The sequence below is a fragment of the Sorex fumeus genome, unplaced genomic scaffold (genome assembly GCF_029834395.1).
Source record: "Sorex fumeus unplaced genomic scaffold, SorFum_2.1 ptg000033l, whole genome shotgun sequence".
NCBI lineage: Eukaryota > Metazoa > Chordata > Mammalia > Eulipotyphla > Soricidae > Sorex > Sorex fumeus.
Genome location: NW_026606090.1, coordinates 21,427,993 through 21,444,185, shown reverse-complemented (window position 1 = coordinate 21,444,185; position 16,193 = coordinate 21,427,993). Strand labels below are relative to the sequence as shown.

Genomic DNA, 16,193 nt, shown 5'->3' with positions numbered 1-16,193 from the left:
TTGGTCATGCCCTGGATTTTAAGCTATAGGAAATGGAAATGCAATTTTGATAATCAACTCTAGCTAGGATAAAGTGAGGCTTATATCAAGGTGTCTTTGTGACAAGCTCTAAGAATAGCATTTAACTATAAAAGTACTATTGGTGTACAGTTCTCTCTCTCTCTCTCTCTCTCTCTCTGAGGGGGCACACCTTATAATGCTCAGGGCTAACTTCTAGCTCTGTAATCAAGAATCAGTCTTGGCTGAACCCAGGGGACCACATGTGATGCCAGGGATTGAACCTGGGTCAACCATGTGCAAGGCAAGTGCCCAACCCCCTGTACTCAGGGGTATCAGTCTGATAAAGCAGACAATAGCTGTTTAAGACGGTTGCAAGGTCTCCTTTCCAGAATATGTGGCACAAAGTCAGTGGGAAAGAACCTTCTGATCCATCTATGTGAGGAGCAGCAAGACCACAGAATCACGTACAGGCAAAGTACAGGACTTTTGTCCTCGTTTTTGCCTTGTAAGAGGTGAAAAAACAAAAAGACCTGAAATTCCTATTTTGAGATTCACTTATTCTCCACTGAGAGTGCTCCAGTGTTTAGCTCCAGCGCTAAAATGATGAAGATCACCAGTCTTCTTCTGGGTAGTGGGGAGTGTAAGTTCGTCCTGGAAAGGTTTATGGCATTCTGCGTCAGTCAGAGGAGGGTAATACTGCCTGTAGCAGACATAGGCGAAAGTCAGGCCAATCACGGATCCAACTAGCACATCTGAAAAAAAAGGAGGCAAGAGCTTGCCTTTATGAGTCAACTCTTAAAGATCACGCTAGACACTACACAGAATGGAGAACTGGACTCTCCGGGTTATTTGCTTAACAATTTTAGCCCAGTGAAGTGGGTTGTGTTATTTTTACCATGCCCATTTATGGGTGAGGAAATTAAAGTGTTGAGAAGTAACGTGTCCAAATGTACCTAGTATTTCACAAACTACTGGGCAAAACTTCTCAGACTCAGGTTTATAGTTTCTTTTGTTTTTTGTCTTAATTTTTTAAATTAAATCACAGTGAGATACAGTTACAAAGTCATTCATGATTGGATTTCAGTGTTCCAACACCTGACCTTTCTATTTTTTTGTTTGTTTGTTTCTTGGGTCACACCCAGCATTGTACAGAAGTTATTTCTGGCTCATGCACTCAGGAATTACTCCTGGCGGTGCTCAGGGGACCATATGGGATGCTGGGAATCGAACCCGGGTTGGCCGCTTGCAAGGCAAATGCGCTACCCGCTGTGCTATTGCTCCAGTCCCCCAACACCTGGCCTTTCACCAGTGTACATTTCCCACCACCAATGTCCCCAGTTTATAGTTTGTCTCAATTTTATCCTCTATATAGGATTATCATGATCTCATTGTCCTCTATATACCAAATCATAAACACGTTTTAAACAGGCCTTTTCCAAGTATACTACATGAGAATTTTTAAAATTCAGAATAACAACACTCAGTGTTCAGTTACTGTTAAAAGTATCTTTCTTCCATTGTAGTAGCTGTAGAGGAATGAAAACCCTGGGACATGGCATGGCACGACTAGCCGGAGCCCCAGATTCAGTTCCTAGCACTGTCATTTTTAAAACAACACCTAAGGGTCTCTGAGCAATGCTTTAATTTTCAATTTTTTTTTCAGTGCCAGGGATTGAACCGAAGTAAACATAAACCTCATTAAACATGCTCTCTCACTGAGAGCCACATACCTGGCACTGCAACAATTGTGAATTCTTAAATTGTACATTTGTGTGGATATTTTATCACTCAACTTAATTTCCTTTGGTTTAATTTTATGTCTTCTTGAATTTTCTATTTCTGAATAAAATCTCATGAAATTTTTTTTTTTTTTTGCTTACTCCTGGTGGTGCTCAGGGGCCACACAGGGTGCTGGGGATTAAACCCCAACTGACCACATAAAAGGCAAGTGCCCTAGCAGGTACATACTGTGGCTTGATTTTTAAGCAATACACTTTAAGGTTCATTGTAAAACACTTCTGACAGAGTTTGTCTGAAACTTACATATTATTTCAAAACACAGTATTCTCATATCTTGGATTTTCTTTTTGCGGATTGTTACCTGAGATTAAACCACTGTCAAAATATAATGCATAATAAAACTTCAGAGTGAGTGGCTACTTTCACATTACAATTGTTAAACTCTTACTGTAATTTATCTATTTTTAATTTGGAGTCCACACCCAGATAGGGGCCAGTGGCATGTTTATTAAGTATATCTACTTAGTAAACTTACAATAAAGTATGTACAGGACAAAGCCCAGTATATATAGGGGTTGAGCTGGAGCGATAGCACAGCGGTAGGGCGTTCGCCTTACAAGCGGCCAACATGGCCGACCCGAGTTCGATTCCTCCGCCCCTCTCGGAGAGCCCGGCAAGCTACCGAGAGTATTCGATATGCCAGACACAGTAACAACAAAGTCTCCAATGGAGACGTTACTGGGCCCATTCGAGCAAATCGACGATCAACGGGAGGGCCTTTACCTTTACTCTATAGTTCAGGCATTCATAAGGGGCCTTGGAATGTATCCCCGGAGGATAATGGGGAGAATTCTTTAATGGAAAGTAAGGGCGCCCCTCCTGGCCACTGTGCTCACTTCATCTGTCCTACGCTGTACATACATACTTAGTGTAGAGCCCACATAGAGTAGAACCCAGCAATAGCACAGCGGGTAGGACATTTGCCTTGCACGCGGCCGACCTGGGTTCGATTCCTCTGCCCCTCTCAGAGAGCCCGGCAAGCTACCGAGAGTATCCTGCCCCCACAGCAGAGCCTAGCAAGCTCCCTGTGGCATATTTGATATGCCAAAAACAGTAATAACAATGGAGACGTTGCTGGTGCCTGCTCGAGCAAATCGAACAACGGGAGGACAGTGCTGCAATGCTATAGTGTACAACTCAGGCCAGTGTCTCCCAGTAAGTGATGCTTCCCTCCACCAGGTACTGGACATGGGTGAAGGCTGTAATAGTGTCGCATACAGTTAAGAGAGCCTCGTCTGTTCACTTAGAGAAAGTAGACTTCCAGAGGGCTCTGAGGAATCTGTTCCTGGAAGGGGCGGGTGGGGGGGGCAGGCCAGCCGGCATGGGCCTGTGGCTAGCCCATTGCAGTGCTCAGTCCACTCATGATGCCTGTTGCTCGGGATGGGACGAGGATGAGGGAGAACTCCCCTGGCCATCAGCTTGCTTACCTTGCCAGTGGTGCTTGTAGTCACAGGTGCGGGACAGTGCGATCACAGCTGCCAAGAGCAGAGGGGACAGGGACGCACAGAGCCGCCATGACCGCCCACGGCCTCGTGGGGTGAAGCAGTGTAACTTCCCTGCCAGGTACAAGGAGGCAAAGGCCAGGCCGGCAAATGCAACTAGAAGAAGAAAATCCTTAAATACGTATCTTAAAGGAAGCTCATCCGCACCTCATTCACCTCCAAATGCAAGATCCAGGGCTATGAGCCTGGTTTGTGATAGAGATTACTATCAGGGAGAAGAAAAGAGAATCCAAAGTTTGTATTCACCCAAGAGTAGCTTTTGGACAGCTACAAGACTTTGGGCAGGTTTCTTTTCAAAGCTTTAGTTTCCTCATCTATAAATGGAATCATAATAATAGAACCCAGCTCATTGAGCTGTTACAATACTAAAATATCTACCATCCAAAATGCTTGACAGCAATTTTTTAATAAAGGCAAATATTTTTTTCTATTATGTTTGCTTTTTGGGTCACACCCGGCGATGCACAGGGGTTACTCCTGGCTCTGCACTCAGGAATCACTCCTGGCGGTGCTCGGGGGGACCATATGGGATGCTGGGGATCGAACTCGGGTCTGCTACGTGCAAGGCAAACGAAAGGCAAATATTATATATATATACTACTTGTTTAAATAGCACAGCGGGTAGGGCGTTCGCCTTACAAGCGGCCAACATGGCCGACCCGAGTTCGATTCCTCCGCCCCTCTCGGAGAGCCCAGCAAGCTACCGAGAGTATTCGATATGCCAGACACAGTAACAACAAAGTCTCCAACGGAGACGTTACTGGGCCCGCTCGAGCAAATCGACGATCAACGGGAGGGCCTTTACCTTTTACTATATATATATATGTATATATATAGTACTTGACTATATAGTCTTGACTGTAGTCAAAGCAGTACTGTAAGAATGAAATATCTCGATCTTAGATTTGGTTTTAGACCATCTCTGCCTCCCAGGAGAGCATGTGTGGTGCCCAGACTCAGACCACATGGTGGCAGCACAGATGCATGTCTGTCTCTAGCCTCTGTTTCCGCCCCCTCTCTTCTGTCTTTGAATATTTCCCCTAACACTTGAGGCTCAGGTGTAGGGAAATCTTAGACCTATCACAGAAAGGACAGTTTGGGACTCTTGCAATAGAACCATGGGTAGGGCGTTTGCCTTGCATGAGATTGACCCGAATTTGATCCCTGGCACCATATATGGTCCCTCCAGCCTGCCAGGAATAACTTCTGAGTGCAGAGCCAGGAGTAACCCTTGGGCACTGCCGGGTGTGGCCCCAAAACAAATAAAGAAGAAACAATTTCTAGGCATAAGAATATCATTGAGATGTTTTCATCCTCATAAGCATCTGGTAAGAAATTCAATGATTCGGGGTTGGAGTGATAACACAGTGGGTAGGGCGTTTGTCTTGCACACGGCTAACCTGGGTTCAATTCCCAGCATCCCATATGGTCCCCCAGCACCGCCAGGAGTGATTCCTGAGTGCAAAGCCAGGAGTAACCCCTGAGCATCGCCGGGTGTGACCCAAAAAGAAAAAAAAAAAAAAGAATTTCAATGATTAAAACAAAATAATCAAGTAAATAGAATCCATGGTATTCCTACAGGAAGCATGTCCACTGGGGAAGCTCTTCCGACCCTCATTCACCACGTCCTTGTCTCCTGTGCACGACAGGTTGGCATGGGCTTCCCCATCAGGAAAGCAGCGGTAGAAGAAGTCTGGGCGTGGCCTGCGAAAGAAAAGCCGGATGTGAACACAGATCATCTGTAGCGCCAGAAAGCATTTCTTGGTTATACCAGAAATCAGTAATTCTATTTGCTGGTCAATTAGAGTCACAGCCTAAATAATGAAAATGAATTAAGGTAGTCACCAGTGAAATGTTCCAAAATCAACATTTCAGTTAGGAAGAGAAGGTGAAAAAAACCTCTCCAACATCTGATTTCTTTTCAGTAATAAAAGAGCAGATTGAGCTGCAGCTTCAGGGAGGACAGAGACTGCAGGGTCAGTGGGGAATCTGCTCTGGTGAAAGAAATCAGGTGCCGGGTCAAGCAGGGAAAGGAGGAAGTGGTGAAGAGGATTAGGCTGAGAATAGGGCCAAGAGAAAGCCGTGTGCAGTGCCTCTGAGCAGCTCGCTGGACAGACCCTGACTTACCTGCCCACAATCAGCTTCACTGTGTTGGTAAAGACACCGTTCAGCATCAAGGCCAAGCTGGCGGCTGCAGGCAAGAGAGGAAGCGTTTGTGGGTTTTGCCGGATGGAATGAAGGCACGCCTCTCTGAGATGGACAGAGTGGACACGCTTTGACCCGAGCCAAGTATACCAGGAATTATGACCCTCAGTGACTGCATGTGACAACAGCGAAGACCTAGATACCAGGCTGCACACACTTCTGGTACACATAACCCGTCTGAACTACCGAGGTACAGAGTGGCTGTTGGTCAGGTTCTTGCAGTGCTGCTTTCTATTTCAGGGGAGGCATAATTAGTATTCTAGTTACACAAGACTCAGGGGCCGCCATACACTGAGGCTTTAACTGTAGTGGTGACCCCACGACACAACACCTCTCTCATCCTAACACTAAGACTTGAGTTTTTTGGGTCACATCAGTGCTTTTCAGGGCTTATTCCTGGCTTTGCTCAGGGATCACGTCTGTCAGAGCTTAGGGGGACCATATGGGATTCTGGGGGTTAAACCCAGGTCGACCCTAAGCTCCTTATCCACTCTAGTATCACTCAGGGCCACAACAAAGGTGAACTCTTCCCCCAGGCAGGCTGGCTCCCCATAAAGAGTTAACTTAATTCCTCTCAGGCAGGCTTGGTGGCCAGGCAGGTTTGGTTAACCCTCTCTTCCCCAGGCAGGTTTGCTCCCCAGGAAGGGTTCAGCCCCTCTTACCCAGGCAGGCTTGCTGGCAGTCTCTGGAGCCGGCCTTGTGCAGACACTGGGCCAGGAGGATCAGGGAGAGCGGGGAGAGAAACGCAATGACCTGAACCAGAGCATCTCAAAGGTTAGGAAAGAAGAACAGTCCCTTCTGCAGCTGGAGGGGCTGCTGCGGGACCGCACCTGCCAGGGGCCACACCGGGGGCCCTTCCCCTAACGAGTACCTCCACTCCCCTCCATGGGGCCAATCCAAGAGGCCCAGAAGGACGAACAAAGGGCCCCAGGAGGACCACCAAGGAGCCCCACAAAGAGCCCCAGGAGGACCAACGCGGAGCCCCGGGAGGGAGGACCAAGGCCTGCGCCCGCCGCCCGGGGAGCACGCCCTGGAGCCCGGCGGCGGCGGCCCCCACGTACGAACAGCGCCGCGGCGGGGACGTACTCGGCCGCCACGTAGGGGTTGCGGTACAGCCACATCTCCTCGGGCTGGATGCGCCGCTCGAAGGGGGGCAGCAGCTCCGTGGCCCTGCAGGAGAGCGCACGGGGCAAGTGGCACCTCCCGCTGCCCGCTCGCCCGGCCCGGCCCGGCCCGGCCCTGCCCCGCCCGCTCACAGGAAGGCCAGGAAGAGTCCGAGCCGCACGCCCAGCTCGACCCCCAGCGCCGCCGCCGCCTTCCCCATCCGCTCCGGCCGCCGGACGCCGATGACGTGGCGGCGGCGGCGGGCGGAGGCGGCGGCGCGCGCGCGCGCGCGGGCGGTCCAGGAAGGGGAAGGCAGAGCCGGCCCGGCTGCTCCCCAGCCAGCCGGGGGGAAGGGGTGGCCTCGCCCGGGGCAGGACCCGCGGGCACCTCGACATTCTCACGCCACAAGGATCGAGGAGCACGGAGCGTCTCCAATCGGGGACCTGTGTCCCCCCCCATCAAAGCCCCGGCGCGCTGATGCAGGATCCGTAGGAGGCTTTTCCAGGGAAGGAAACTCATCCCAGACCGAACTGTGCTGCAGGGGCTCGTAAGAAACGACAGGCAATGAACAAGTCCACACATTTAACTTGGAACATACAGGACAATTTATTGAAGTCAATCTCAAGCAAAATCTGAAATCATTGGAATGTCATTAAAAACCTTTCCAAATTAATTCTCACGGAAGCAAAAAACACATCTGAATTCCAAAATAGTTGTAAAATAAAAAAGGCGACATTAGTAAATATAATGTACAAAAATTATATGTTCCTACCAGCACACAATAGTACGAAGCTTAAATATTACAGGCAGTCCTAAGTACACTATGACTAGTCCACAATATGCTACCCTATATACAGTTGAATCGGCTTTACACATTTCACACTATGCAATAGAACATAGGGCAACCAACAAAACCCCCAAAATATTATATATTTTGAAGTCTATGTGGCAACATCAAGTCATCATTATACAGTAATGCCCTAGTGGAACCCCCCCAGAAAATGTAACACTAATCCGTTAGTGTCAAGAGCGTCTAGCCAAGTCATGGAAACTCAAGAGACTGACTTTAGTGAAGAGTGATGCTGTTATTAAAGACTCAAGTCTCAAGTGATTTAGGCAAAATAACATTTCACAGGATCTACAAAGTTTATTACAGCTAAAGTACAGAAATAACCGATCTACAAAGGTCATTGTTATAGATAAAGATTGCAAGGAAATGGAAACAGTCTGCAGGTATCTATGTCTGTTGTGCAAGATCACAAGTGGATACAAATTATTTTCTCATAGCAACTCCAATTGTGCGCACACCCTTGCGGTACATAAAAAGAACCGTATCATTTGCCAGGTGTAATCACTTAGCATCTTACTTCAGTGGCAACAGAATTTTCTTTTTTTAATACAGGGCATGTGACAACACAAATGAGAGAAAGAACAATATTAATGAATATGAAATAAAGGGAAATTTTTATCCAGTCCACTTCCAAACTGACGACACCTTGTAAATGCCGTGTCTTGGTGGTTTGAGCGGTGCAGAGAGGTCAAAACACACATGAAGCCTGTGGTGGGCAGGGGGGGCCCACGGGCCCTGGGGCGTGTTCTTGAGGATCAGCAGGTGTGGTGAGGCCATGTAAGAACACTAAGGACGCCACAGATGACTTTGGCAACTATCCATCAGTGACTTTCAGAAGCTACTTTCAGGACAGGTCACTCCCTCCCTCCTCCCCTGTGTACGTATGCGCTGCCAGCAGCTGGACCTGTCAGGAGCAGGAGACGGACGAAAAGAGAACGGAAATGATTTTGAAACACAGAGGTCACACCCAGCTTTTTAGGCGTGTACCATATGTGCAAAATTTTGTTTGTTTTCTCCCTAAACAGGGATATAGTAAAAGGAAAGAAGTATCTGACAATCTTCTTTCAAATCTCTGTCAAAGGGATGACAGAATGACAAAATAAAGCACACACACAGGAACTATGAATTAAAATGCTGCTGGTATGTCATGCAGAAGTGTCTTCCCCAAATGCATACACAAAACGGGAACTTTCCACTGCCAACAGTCCCTCCTCCCACAGCTTTAATCCAAGTTAAAGAGGGTGAGACGAGGCTACTGATTCTCAAAACACTAGACAAAAAATAATGCTTTCTACTTCATGAATTTAAAAGAAACTGTAAGACGGGAGAATATGAAGAGTTTCAAGTACTCAAAAGTCCTGAATTCAATGAGGCAGAGATCTCACACGTTAAAGTGACTACTTCGTACCTGTGGTAAACATCATTCCCCTCCCCTTATCTTATAACCCCTTTTCTCCCTGCACCCAAACCCCAGATGAAAGTTGGTAGATTTCAGTATATACATTTTCAACTCTTTGATACTTGTTAATTTATGGCAAAGCCGCTAAATATTTCCGCACCTATCTGAAAATGAAAGTGAGTTTTGCTCTTTACAAATAACCGGAGAACAACTCCAGGTCATCCCAGACCAAAAGAAATTGTTCCAAATGATTACTTTAGGCCTGCAGCAGCAACGTGGGGTGGAGAGATCTATCAGCCTTGTAAGAAGAAATTCAAGTCTCATCTGTACTGCCCAGCAACCAAGCAGTCTCCCCACGTCACTGCCTCCTGCAGAGTGTGGAGTGGGAGCTTCCCAAGCAAAAGGGTTCCATGGGAACTGGCTTTCTCATCCTGTTGGGACAGGGGTATGACAGCTTTGATTTTACGGAAGAACTTTATACTTAAAACATAAATAAAGACAAGCAACAAATCCTGGGTGGTCTAGAGACTATATACTGTGACTCTGTTTCCAAAATCCAGGTTTACTTTTGGCCCCGATAGAGAATGTGTGGGACAGACTATGCGACAGGAAAGTGGAGGCCAGCTCTGAGCGTGCCCTTGACATGATCATCGCAGTTGCCCAACCTGCAAACAGGCACGGCTCCAGACACACCGGGTCTCTCTACGACAGGAGAGAGCCGAGGGAGGACCAGCCCCCACCTCCAGCTGAGGGGGTCCTCCTCTGAACACCCGCAGTCTCCGAGCATCAGTGATTCTGAGTGGACTACTCGTTGGCTAGGACCGCATCACTTCTGAGAATAACACAGAACTTGTTCAAGTAAAACTGAAAGTGGGCCGGGGAGCTGGCTCAGAGGGTGGGCACAATCCCTGCACGCAGGTCTGGGCCAATCCTGGGCACCATGAAGGGCTCCCAGGCTGAGTGGGATGGCCCGGGAGAGTGAGTGAAATCTGGCTCCCGGCAGGGCCCCCCACCTGGGACATTTCTCCCCTCACCGACCACACCCCGTCCCTCCCTGCGCTGACAAGTGCCCACAGGGTTCCCACGATCTCACTATTGCGAGGAATCCAAATTCTGAAGCTTTACTTGCCGAGGATTCAAAACTTACATTCACGTCTGCTTCCACGGAACTAACGTGAGGTTAAAAAATGCCAGCATTATTCTATACTGCTGTACATGATTTCATTTTTGAACAAGAGTAAAACCCAACAGTTTATGCTCTGACCACACAGAGATTTCAAAGATACTGACCAATACCAGCTTTTCAGGCTCTGAGTGAGCAAGATGCTGTCTGGACTAAGCCCAGGCAAGCATGGGACATGTTATGTAAACACAAAGCACAACTCAATCCTTTGCGACTTCCATAATCCGCAAATAAAGAAAGTAGGTCACCAGTGACAAGGCAGCGGTGTGGGGAGAGTTCCTGGGGCCGGTGTGACTCAACCCTCCAAGCCGTGGAAGAGTCCGGCGCTGAGGCTGCTGGCCTCCTACCCTGATTTCTGAAACGGCAGAACCACCCTTCCCGTCCGCTCGCTTTCCTCCCCACCAAAACAAAAAGATAACATCTCAGCAGAGTTCGGTTACAGATTTACAAACAAAATGTGACTCAATGAAGATGCTGCATAAAAATACTTAAACCTAAGGTATTTGAAGTACACAGGATACCCTGGTTTACCATATAAAAATCATCAGGTATTAAATACCACTAAGTCTAAAAGAAATCAAGAGATAAAATTTCATGTTAGATACTGTTTCAGTAAGAGTTGCATTTTGAACATTAAAGGAAATCATGTTAGTAAGTTTAAAAAAGCAAACATTTATCATACACATATAAAATAACATTTCAGTATGATAAAACCTAGATTTTCTTACATGATTTTTTAAAAGGATGACAGAAGTGCTCAAAGGGCACAGGGTAGTGTTTTGGTCAGCTGTGATCATGTTACCTGGAGCAATCACCTCTGGTAACACGACAGCATTTCCCAGTCAGCTCTTTCTTTGGGGCCATATCTAGTCAACAGAATTATTGGAGGCCCAGTAAGTTACCTTAGAATTAATTGCTAGAATCAGGCAAATGGCAGTTTAGGAGCTTAAGTAAAGGAATTGTAGTGTTGTGGGGTTTTGGGTGTTTTTTTTTTTTCTTTTTCTTTTTTTAACAAGGAAAAAAATCCAGTATAATTGCACATTTACATAACAAAAGAGAGGCACAAAACCATTTTCTTCTTTTTTTCCAGAGAAGAACTCTAATTATTAAGAAAAAAGGAACACACATACGTAAAGGACTGTGGCAGGGCGGCTGTCCCCCCTACCTTAAGAAAGATACTAGGTATTTTTTGGAGGGAAAAATCAATGCTATCAGGTACCAGCAATTGTAAGCAGTCAAAATTCACAGAGAACGTTAATGTTCATTCAAGCTAACCCTAGACTTCTACTTAGTACAGTGTTAAAACAATATTTGACATTACCATTTCATAGAAGGAATACTGGAATATACATATTCCTAGGCATTAAAAGCAAGTGAGTTTTGGGGGCAGACACCTCGTACACCACTTGCACCTGTGAGATCCAAGCAGCAGAGTCAACCATTTCCACTAACACTGACTTTCTTTGGGAATCGTCCCGAAGTGCTCTTCCTAGGATGCAGTGTGTTACCTGTCTCCTATACCCTGTCAGAGTAGATGCGCTTCCCCTTCTCCACGGGGCAACTGTTAAGTGCTGGGTAATACTTCACAGAAACGGTTTACATCGATCCTGGGGAAGCCCTTTTGCACATTCCCCACCACAAGAGTCACTAAACAAAAATCTACTCAAATACTATTTCAATTCATTTATGTAGCTTTCATCGGGAGAAATGACTGAAGGGTCAACTGAAAAAAGGAATGTTTAATTAGGAGAGGGAAGCAGAGACAAAAATAAAATGACCGTAATTCTCTCCCACTCAGATCAGGGTCCACATTAAGTGGACAGAAAATAGTACGTATATGCATGGTCCAGCATCTGGTGTGTACCTTTCTCTCCCGTCAGCTGCTGGGAGCAGTGTACCATGATAACAGGAATGTTCATTCTAATGATGCATTCATGTCACATAAATGTACTTCATCACAATACTCATTGTCAACGGAAAACATTTCCAGCTCGTGAGCACAATCATTTCTTTTTTTCTCCAAAACAAACAAATGACAAAAACTACATTATATACCTCTTAGGTAAAGTTATTCTCTTGAAGAGCCCACAGTTTTAAAGACCACAGAAGTAAAACCCGCTGAGGCATTTTGTTTTCAAGAGGCCAGATAAAATAGTACTGAGCCCTTCTCTAAGATACGAGGGACCTTTTGAAGATAAAAGAGAAGCAGTGTGTCCCCCCCCACCCCCCCACCCCCGTCAGTACAGCGGGAAACTCATCAGACCCTTTTCCAGAGGGCCTCCTCCAATCCCTGCTACACACACACACACACACACACACACACACACACACACACACTCACACACACGAGATTATCTGAAGTATACTCCTCAAAATTTAAAAAAAAAGAAAATCAATAAATGAATGATAGGAACCTCTGCTTCTTACACCACGGTAACATCCTAAACTTTATCTCATTAGCAGAACTTTCTTTCCCTTTTGTTATTTTAAGAGCAAAGATTTCTTTCTCTAGCCACAAAGGCCTTGAAGCACAATACAAGGCAAGAAAAGACCAAGGGAATTGAACCCTCCACCGAAGACTGACCACATCAACACAGAGAAACCAGACAGCGCCAGGGCTTCTGCCTGTACACGGGCCCATGTGTCCATTTTTGCGTCAGAGTAAGGCAGCACTGATGGCAAAGGCTGGATTGCACTGCAGCCGGTTCTCGTTACAAACACACGATCTGGTCTGTTCCGCTTTTCCCCATCACATAAAAAGAAGACAGAGAGAATCACGACCCGTTCATTCCTTCGCTTCTTCTCCGTGGTCTTGGGATTCCAACTTGCATCTGATCTTGTTGCAGTACTCTGGCGGCACAGGGGCGGCGGGGTCGTGCTCCGAGCAGCAGAGCAGGCCCCCCAGTGCTGAGGGCACCAGCGCCCCTCTCTCATGCGCTTTACAGAATGAGTGTGGGCAGAACTCGCAGAAGGAGACAGCGGCGCTGCCGCACTCACTGCACGCATGCCACGGGCATTCCCACTTTCCTGGGGAGAGGCGGGGGGTTGAGAGTTAGTGGCTGTCCCTGTCACCCTCTCCCCCAGCTCCCCGCTTCTCGGCCCCGAGACGGATTCAACGTGCCCACTGCTGAATCGCACATACGCCCAGACCTGGGAGCGACGCTTGACCCACCGCACGGGAGCCGCACCTGGCTCGGGGCCGCCCGGGACTGCTCCGTGGCGGTCCCGCACACCCTTGCGTGTGCATGTGCTCTGCAGGAGACCCGCCCACGCCGGGGCGCTTACCGAATGGCGGCTGCGAGAGGTTAAGGCATAGGAGGTGGTATGCTTTGGGACAGTCCTTCTTGTCACACATGACGAGCTCTCCACCGTCTCCACACTGAAAACAGTAATCTTCATGCATCTGCTTTGGTTCTGCTCGGATTTTTCGTCTCTTCTGCTTTAACTTGGAGTTTTTTGTCTTCTCTTCAGCTGCTGAGACACATGCCGACTGCAGAGGCAAAGGATCAGTGCAGGAACAGGAATGAAACACTGCCGGCAGCACTCCCGGGAGTGGCTACTGTCTCGCTGCCTGAGACGCAGACCAGGCCGCACACGGGCCTCCAGGACCGCTCACCGTGCGTGCAGCAGCTGTGGGCTGGGTCCCCGGGCCTGCAGCACCCCACGGCACTGCATCCTCTGCTGTGGGCCTGGCTGGGCTGAGCACTGCCAGGAGGAGCCCAGGGCCTTCCGAGCACTTCGGGAACCACCCCCACCTGGCGCCCCCCTAAAAAAAAGGGCTTCCTTTCCCTGGTCTTCTGAATGAGGTGTTTTCTAAAAAACACTAGACACCGAGGATATAATTCACTTGTAAAATTTGGTGCCTTCAGTGTAAGATTCAGTGGTTTTTAGTATACTGCAAATTAGAAAGGTTTTGATAAGGGTTACACTAACTTCAACTTTGGTCAGAAATGCAAAAACACTTTCAGGACTAAGATCTATTTCCACGCCAATCAGGGTGTCTACACTTCAGGCGAATATAACCGATGACTCCTCAACAGAAAGAGGTGACTCTTGATGGCGTTTCCCTGACGTGGCCACACACAAGCTGCCCCGACAGCCCACTCCCACTTCTCTGGGCCCCCTCACCGCTCACCTTTGGCCGCACGCCCAGGAAACCGCTGCAGTTCTCTGCTCCACAGTGGCACTTGGTCCTGCCATTGCCCAGACAATCCAGATTGTAATTAAAGGTCAACTCCATCCCTAGAGCGTGAGAGATGTCATTACTCACCCTCGGTCGTGGGGGAGAGAAACGTCCTCACAGACAGCTGTGAGGGAGAAAGACAGAACTGACAGGAAGATTTCCCCCTCCCCAGGTTCCCAGTGAGGACAGTGATGAGGGAGACAAAGGGGAGGAGTTTAGCAGGAAAAAAAAAAGTCCCAGGGCTGGAGCAATAGCACAGCGGGTAGGGCGTTTGCCTTGCACGCGGCCGACCCGGGTTCGATTCCCAGCCTCCCATATAATCCCCTGAGCACCACCAGGAGTGATTCCTGAGTGGAGAGCCAGGAGTAACCCCTGAGCATTGGCTGGGTGTGACCCAAAAAGCAAAAAAAAAAAAAAAAAAAAAGTCCCGGGGTGCCAGAGCAACAGCGTGCACCCCATACGAGCCCCACGCACCCAGAAGGAGCGCGCTCTGCGCACTTGGCGGAGGCAGCACCCACGTCTCCCTGTGTGAGGCTGCGCCAGACCCCGCACAGCAGAAACAAACAAAAAAACTCACTCTTTTCACTGAAGTGGATAAAAACTATGCAAATATGAATTTGAAACAAACAAAAAAAAAGAAATATGGTTTCCAGCTTAAGCTCCTTTTTCTAATTTTCCTGTTACTAAATGAACAGCATGGCCATAAATTCCCAGTAACCAGCACTCTCTTTGTTTGGGCTCCTGGACCACACCAGGCAGTGCTCCGGGTTTACTCCTGGCTGTGCACTGTGTGTCACTCCTGGAGGGCCTGGGGGCCCTTCTCAGGTACCAGGGATGAAATCTAGGCTGTCTGTACGCAAAGCAAGCGCCTTACCCACTGTACTTTCTCTCCGGCCGGTCCCTTCCCTTACACCAGGAGCAGGAAGAGGTTCAAACTGAGGCGGGACCCTGAGCACAGAGTAAGTCACTGCTGCTTGGCACCAAACAAGATCGAGGGTCCCTCTACCTACCAAAGGCCCAGGGGTGCAAACGAGGAAGCTGTCTTAACTCAGCTGCCGCTGACAGGACATAGTGCATTCTAGAAACACAGCTGAAATCTCTTTCAGCTATGACAGTTCTCACCTATTTTTCTATAAATCTAGGAAAGAAACTAAGTTTATCGTTAGGATGCTAGATGAGCAAGGAAAACTGAAAGCAATCACTCTGGCCTCAGAGGCTTTTCATGTCTAATCTAGAACAGATTGAGCTTTCAAACTAAAACAAAATCAAAAAACTCTAAAAACAAACCCAAAAACCAGATGATGTGAACACAGGCTAATTACTTATGATCCTTGAGAGAGAGAGAGAGAGAGAGAGAGAGAGAGAAGCTTAAACATCTGGTTACATTATACAGACAACAATCATTTTGAGAGCTAATTCAGTAAAATCGTGGACAAGGAGTTCTGTAATGGCTTCTCTTACATCAAGGCTCTTGCTCGCTCCCTTTTGCGAAACACAGGCATTACTGTCCTACAGGCAGCTGATTCTAAATTCTTACAGGGCTAAGGCCTTGCAGAGGACTGCTCCCTCGGAAGAGGCGCGGTAGCGAGGGACTCACCTGCAGGAATATCGCAAAGAGCAAAGAGCCCGACCCGGACATCTCCGTTCACCGTCCACTTCTGGGTCTCGCAGTTGGGGTTACAACTGTGGTTCATAAAGCGAGAATAATTTCCTTTGGGGCCAGCGTCGATGATCCGGTCCTTGAGGAAGGTGAGAAGCAAAAGTCATTTTGAGACCGAGCAGACACGTCACCCTGACCAAGAGCCCCAAGGCAGCCATTCCTCCCCACAGCTGCCTGACACTGACCGTTCTCCATGCCCACTCGCCAAGGGGAGGAGGTTGGCATCACTGCAATAAAGGGAAAGTGAGGCTGAGCTTCTTCTTACGTTCCCACCTACCACACCTTGGAAACAGACCAAAGAATAAAG

At 47.9% G+C, this 16,193-nt stretch overlaps 3 protein-coding genes across 7 annotated transcripts in view; 1 reads left to right on the top strand and 2 right to left on the bottom strand.

Moving 5' to 3' along the window:
• DDHD2 (DDHD domain containing 2) overlaps nucleotides 1-16,193 on the top strand; it is a 118,961-nt gene that overhangs the window by 33,738 nt on the left and 69,030 nt on the right. The window lies entirely within an intron of this gene.
• On the bottom strand, nucleotides 461-6,839 carry PLPP5 (phospholipid phosphatase 5). The gene is made up of 7 exons (XM_056116789.1): nucleotides 6,764-6,839; nucleotides 6,569-6,677; nucleotides 6,170-6,260; nucleotides 5,430-5,493; nucleotides 4,882-5,006; nucleotides 3,228-3,398; nucleotides 461-752 (listed from the first exon to the last, which is right to left on the bottom strand). The coding sequence occupies exons 1-7, from the start codon at nucleotides 6,829-6,831 to the stop codon at nucleotides 556-558; spliced, it is 825 nt and encodes a 274-aa protein (XP_055972764.1). The 5' UTR covers nucleotides 6,832-6,839; the 3' UTR covers nucleotides 461-555.
• NSD3 (nuclear receptor binding SET domain protein 3) overlaps nucleotides 12,401-16,193 on the bottom strand; it is a 119,638-nt gene continuing 115,845 nt past the window's right edge. For 2 of the 4 annotated variants that reach the window (XM_056116781.1, XM_056116780.1), the window contains exons 21-24: nucleotides 15,824-15,965; nucleotides 14,179-14,285; nucleotides 13,329-13,533; nucleotides 12,401-13,070 (exon numbers count right to left, since the gene is read on the bottom strand). In XM_056116781.1, coding sequence (XP_055972756.1) covers nucleotides 12,829-13,070; nucleotides 13,329-13,533; nucleotides 14,179-14,285; nucleotides 15,824-15,965 — 696 coding nt within the window. In that variant the 3' untranslated portion in view covers nucleotides 12,401-12,828. The remainder of the gene's footprint in view (nucleotides 13,071-13,328; nucleotides 13,534-14,178; nucleotides 14,286-15,823; nucleotides 15,966-16,193) is intronic. The other 2 variants (XM_056116779.1, XM_056116782.1) reach the window with 1 other exon arrangement.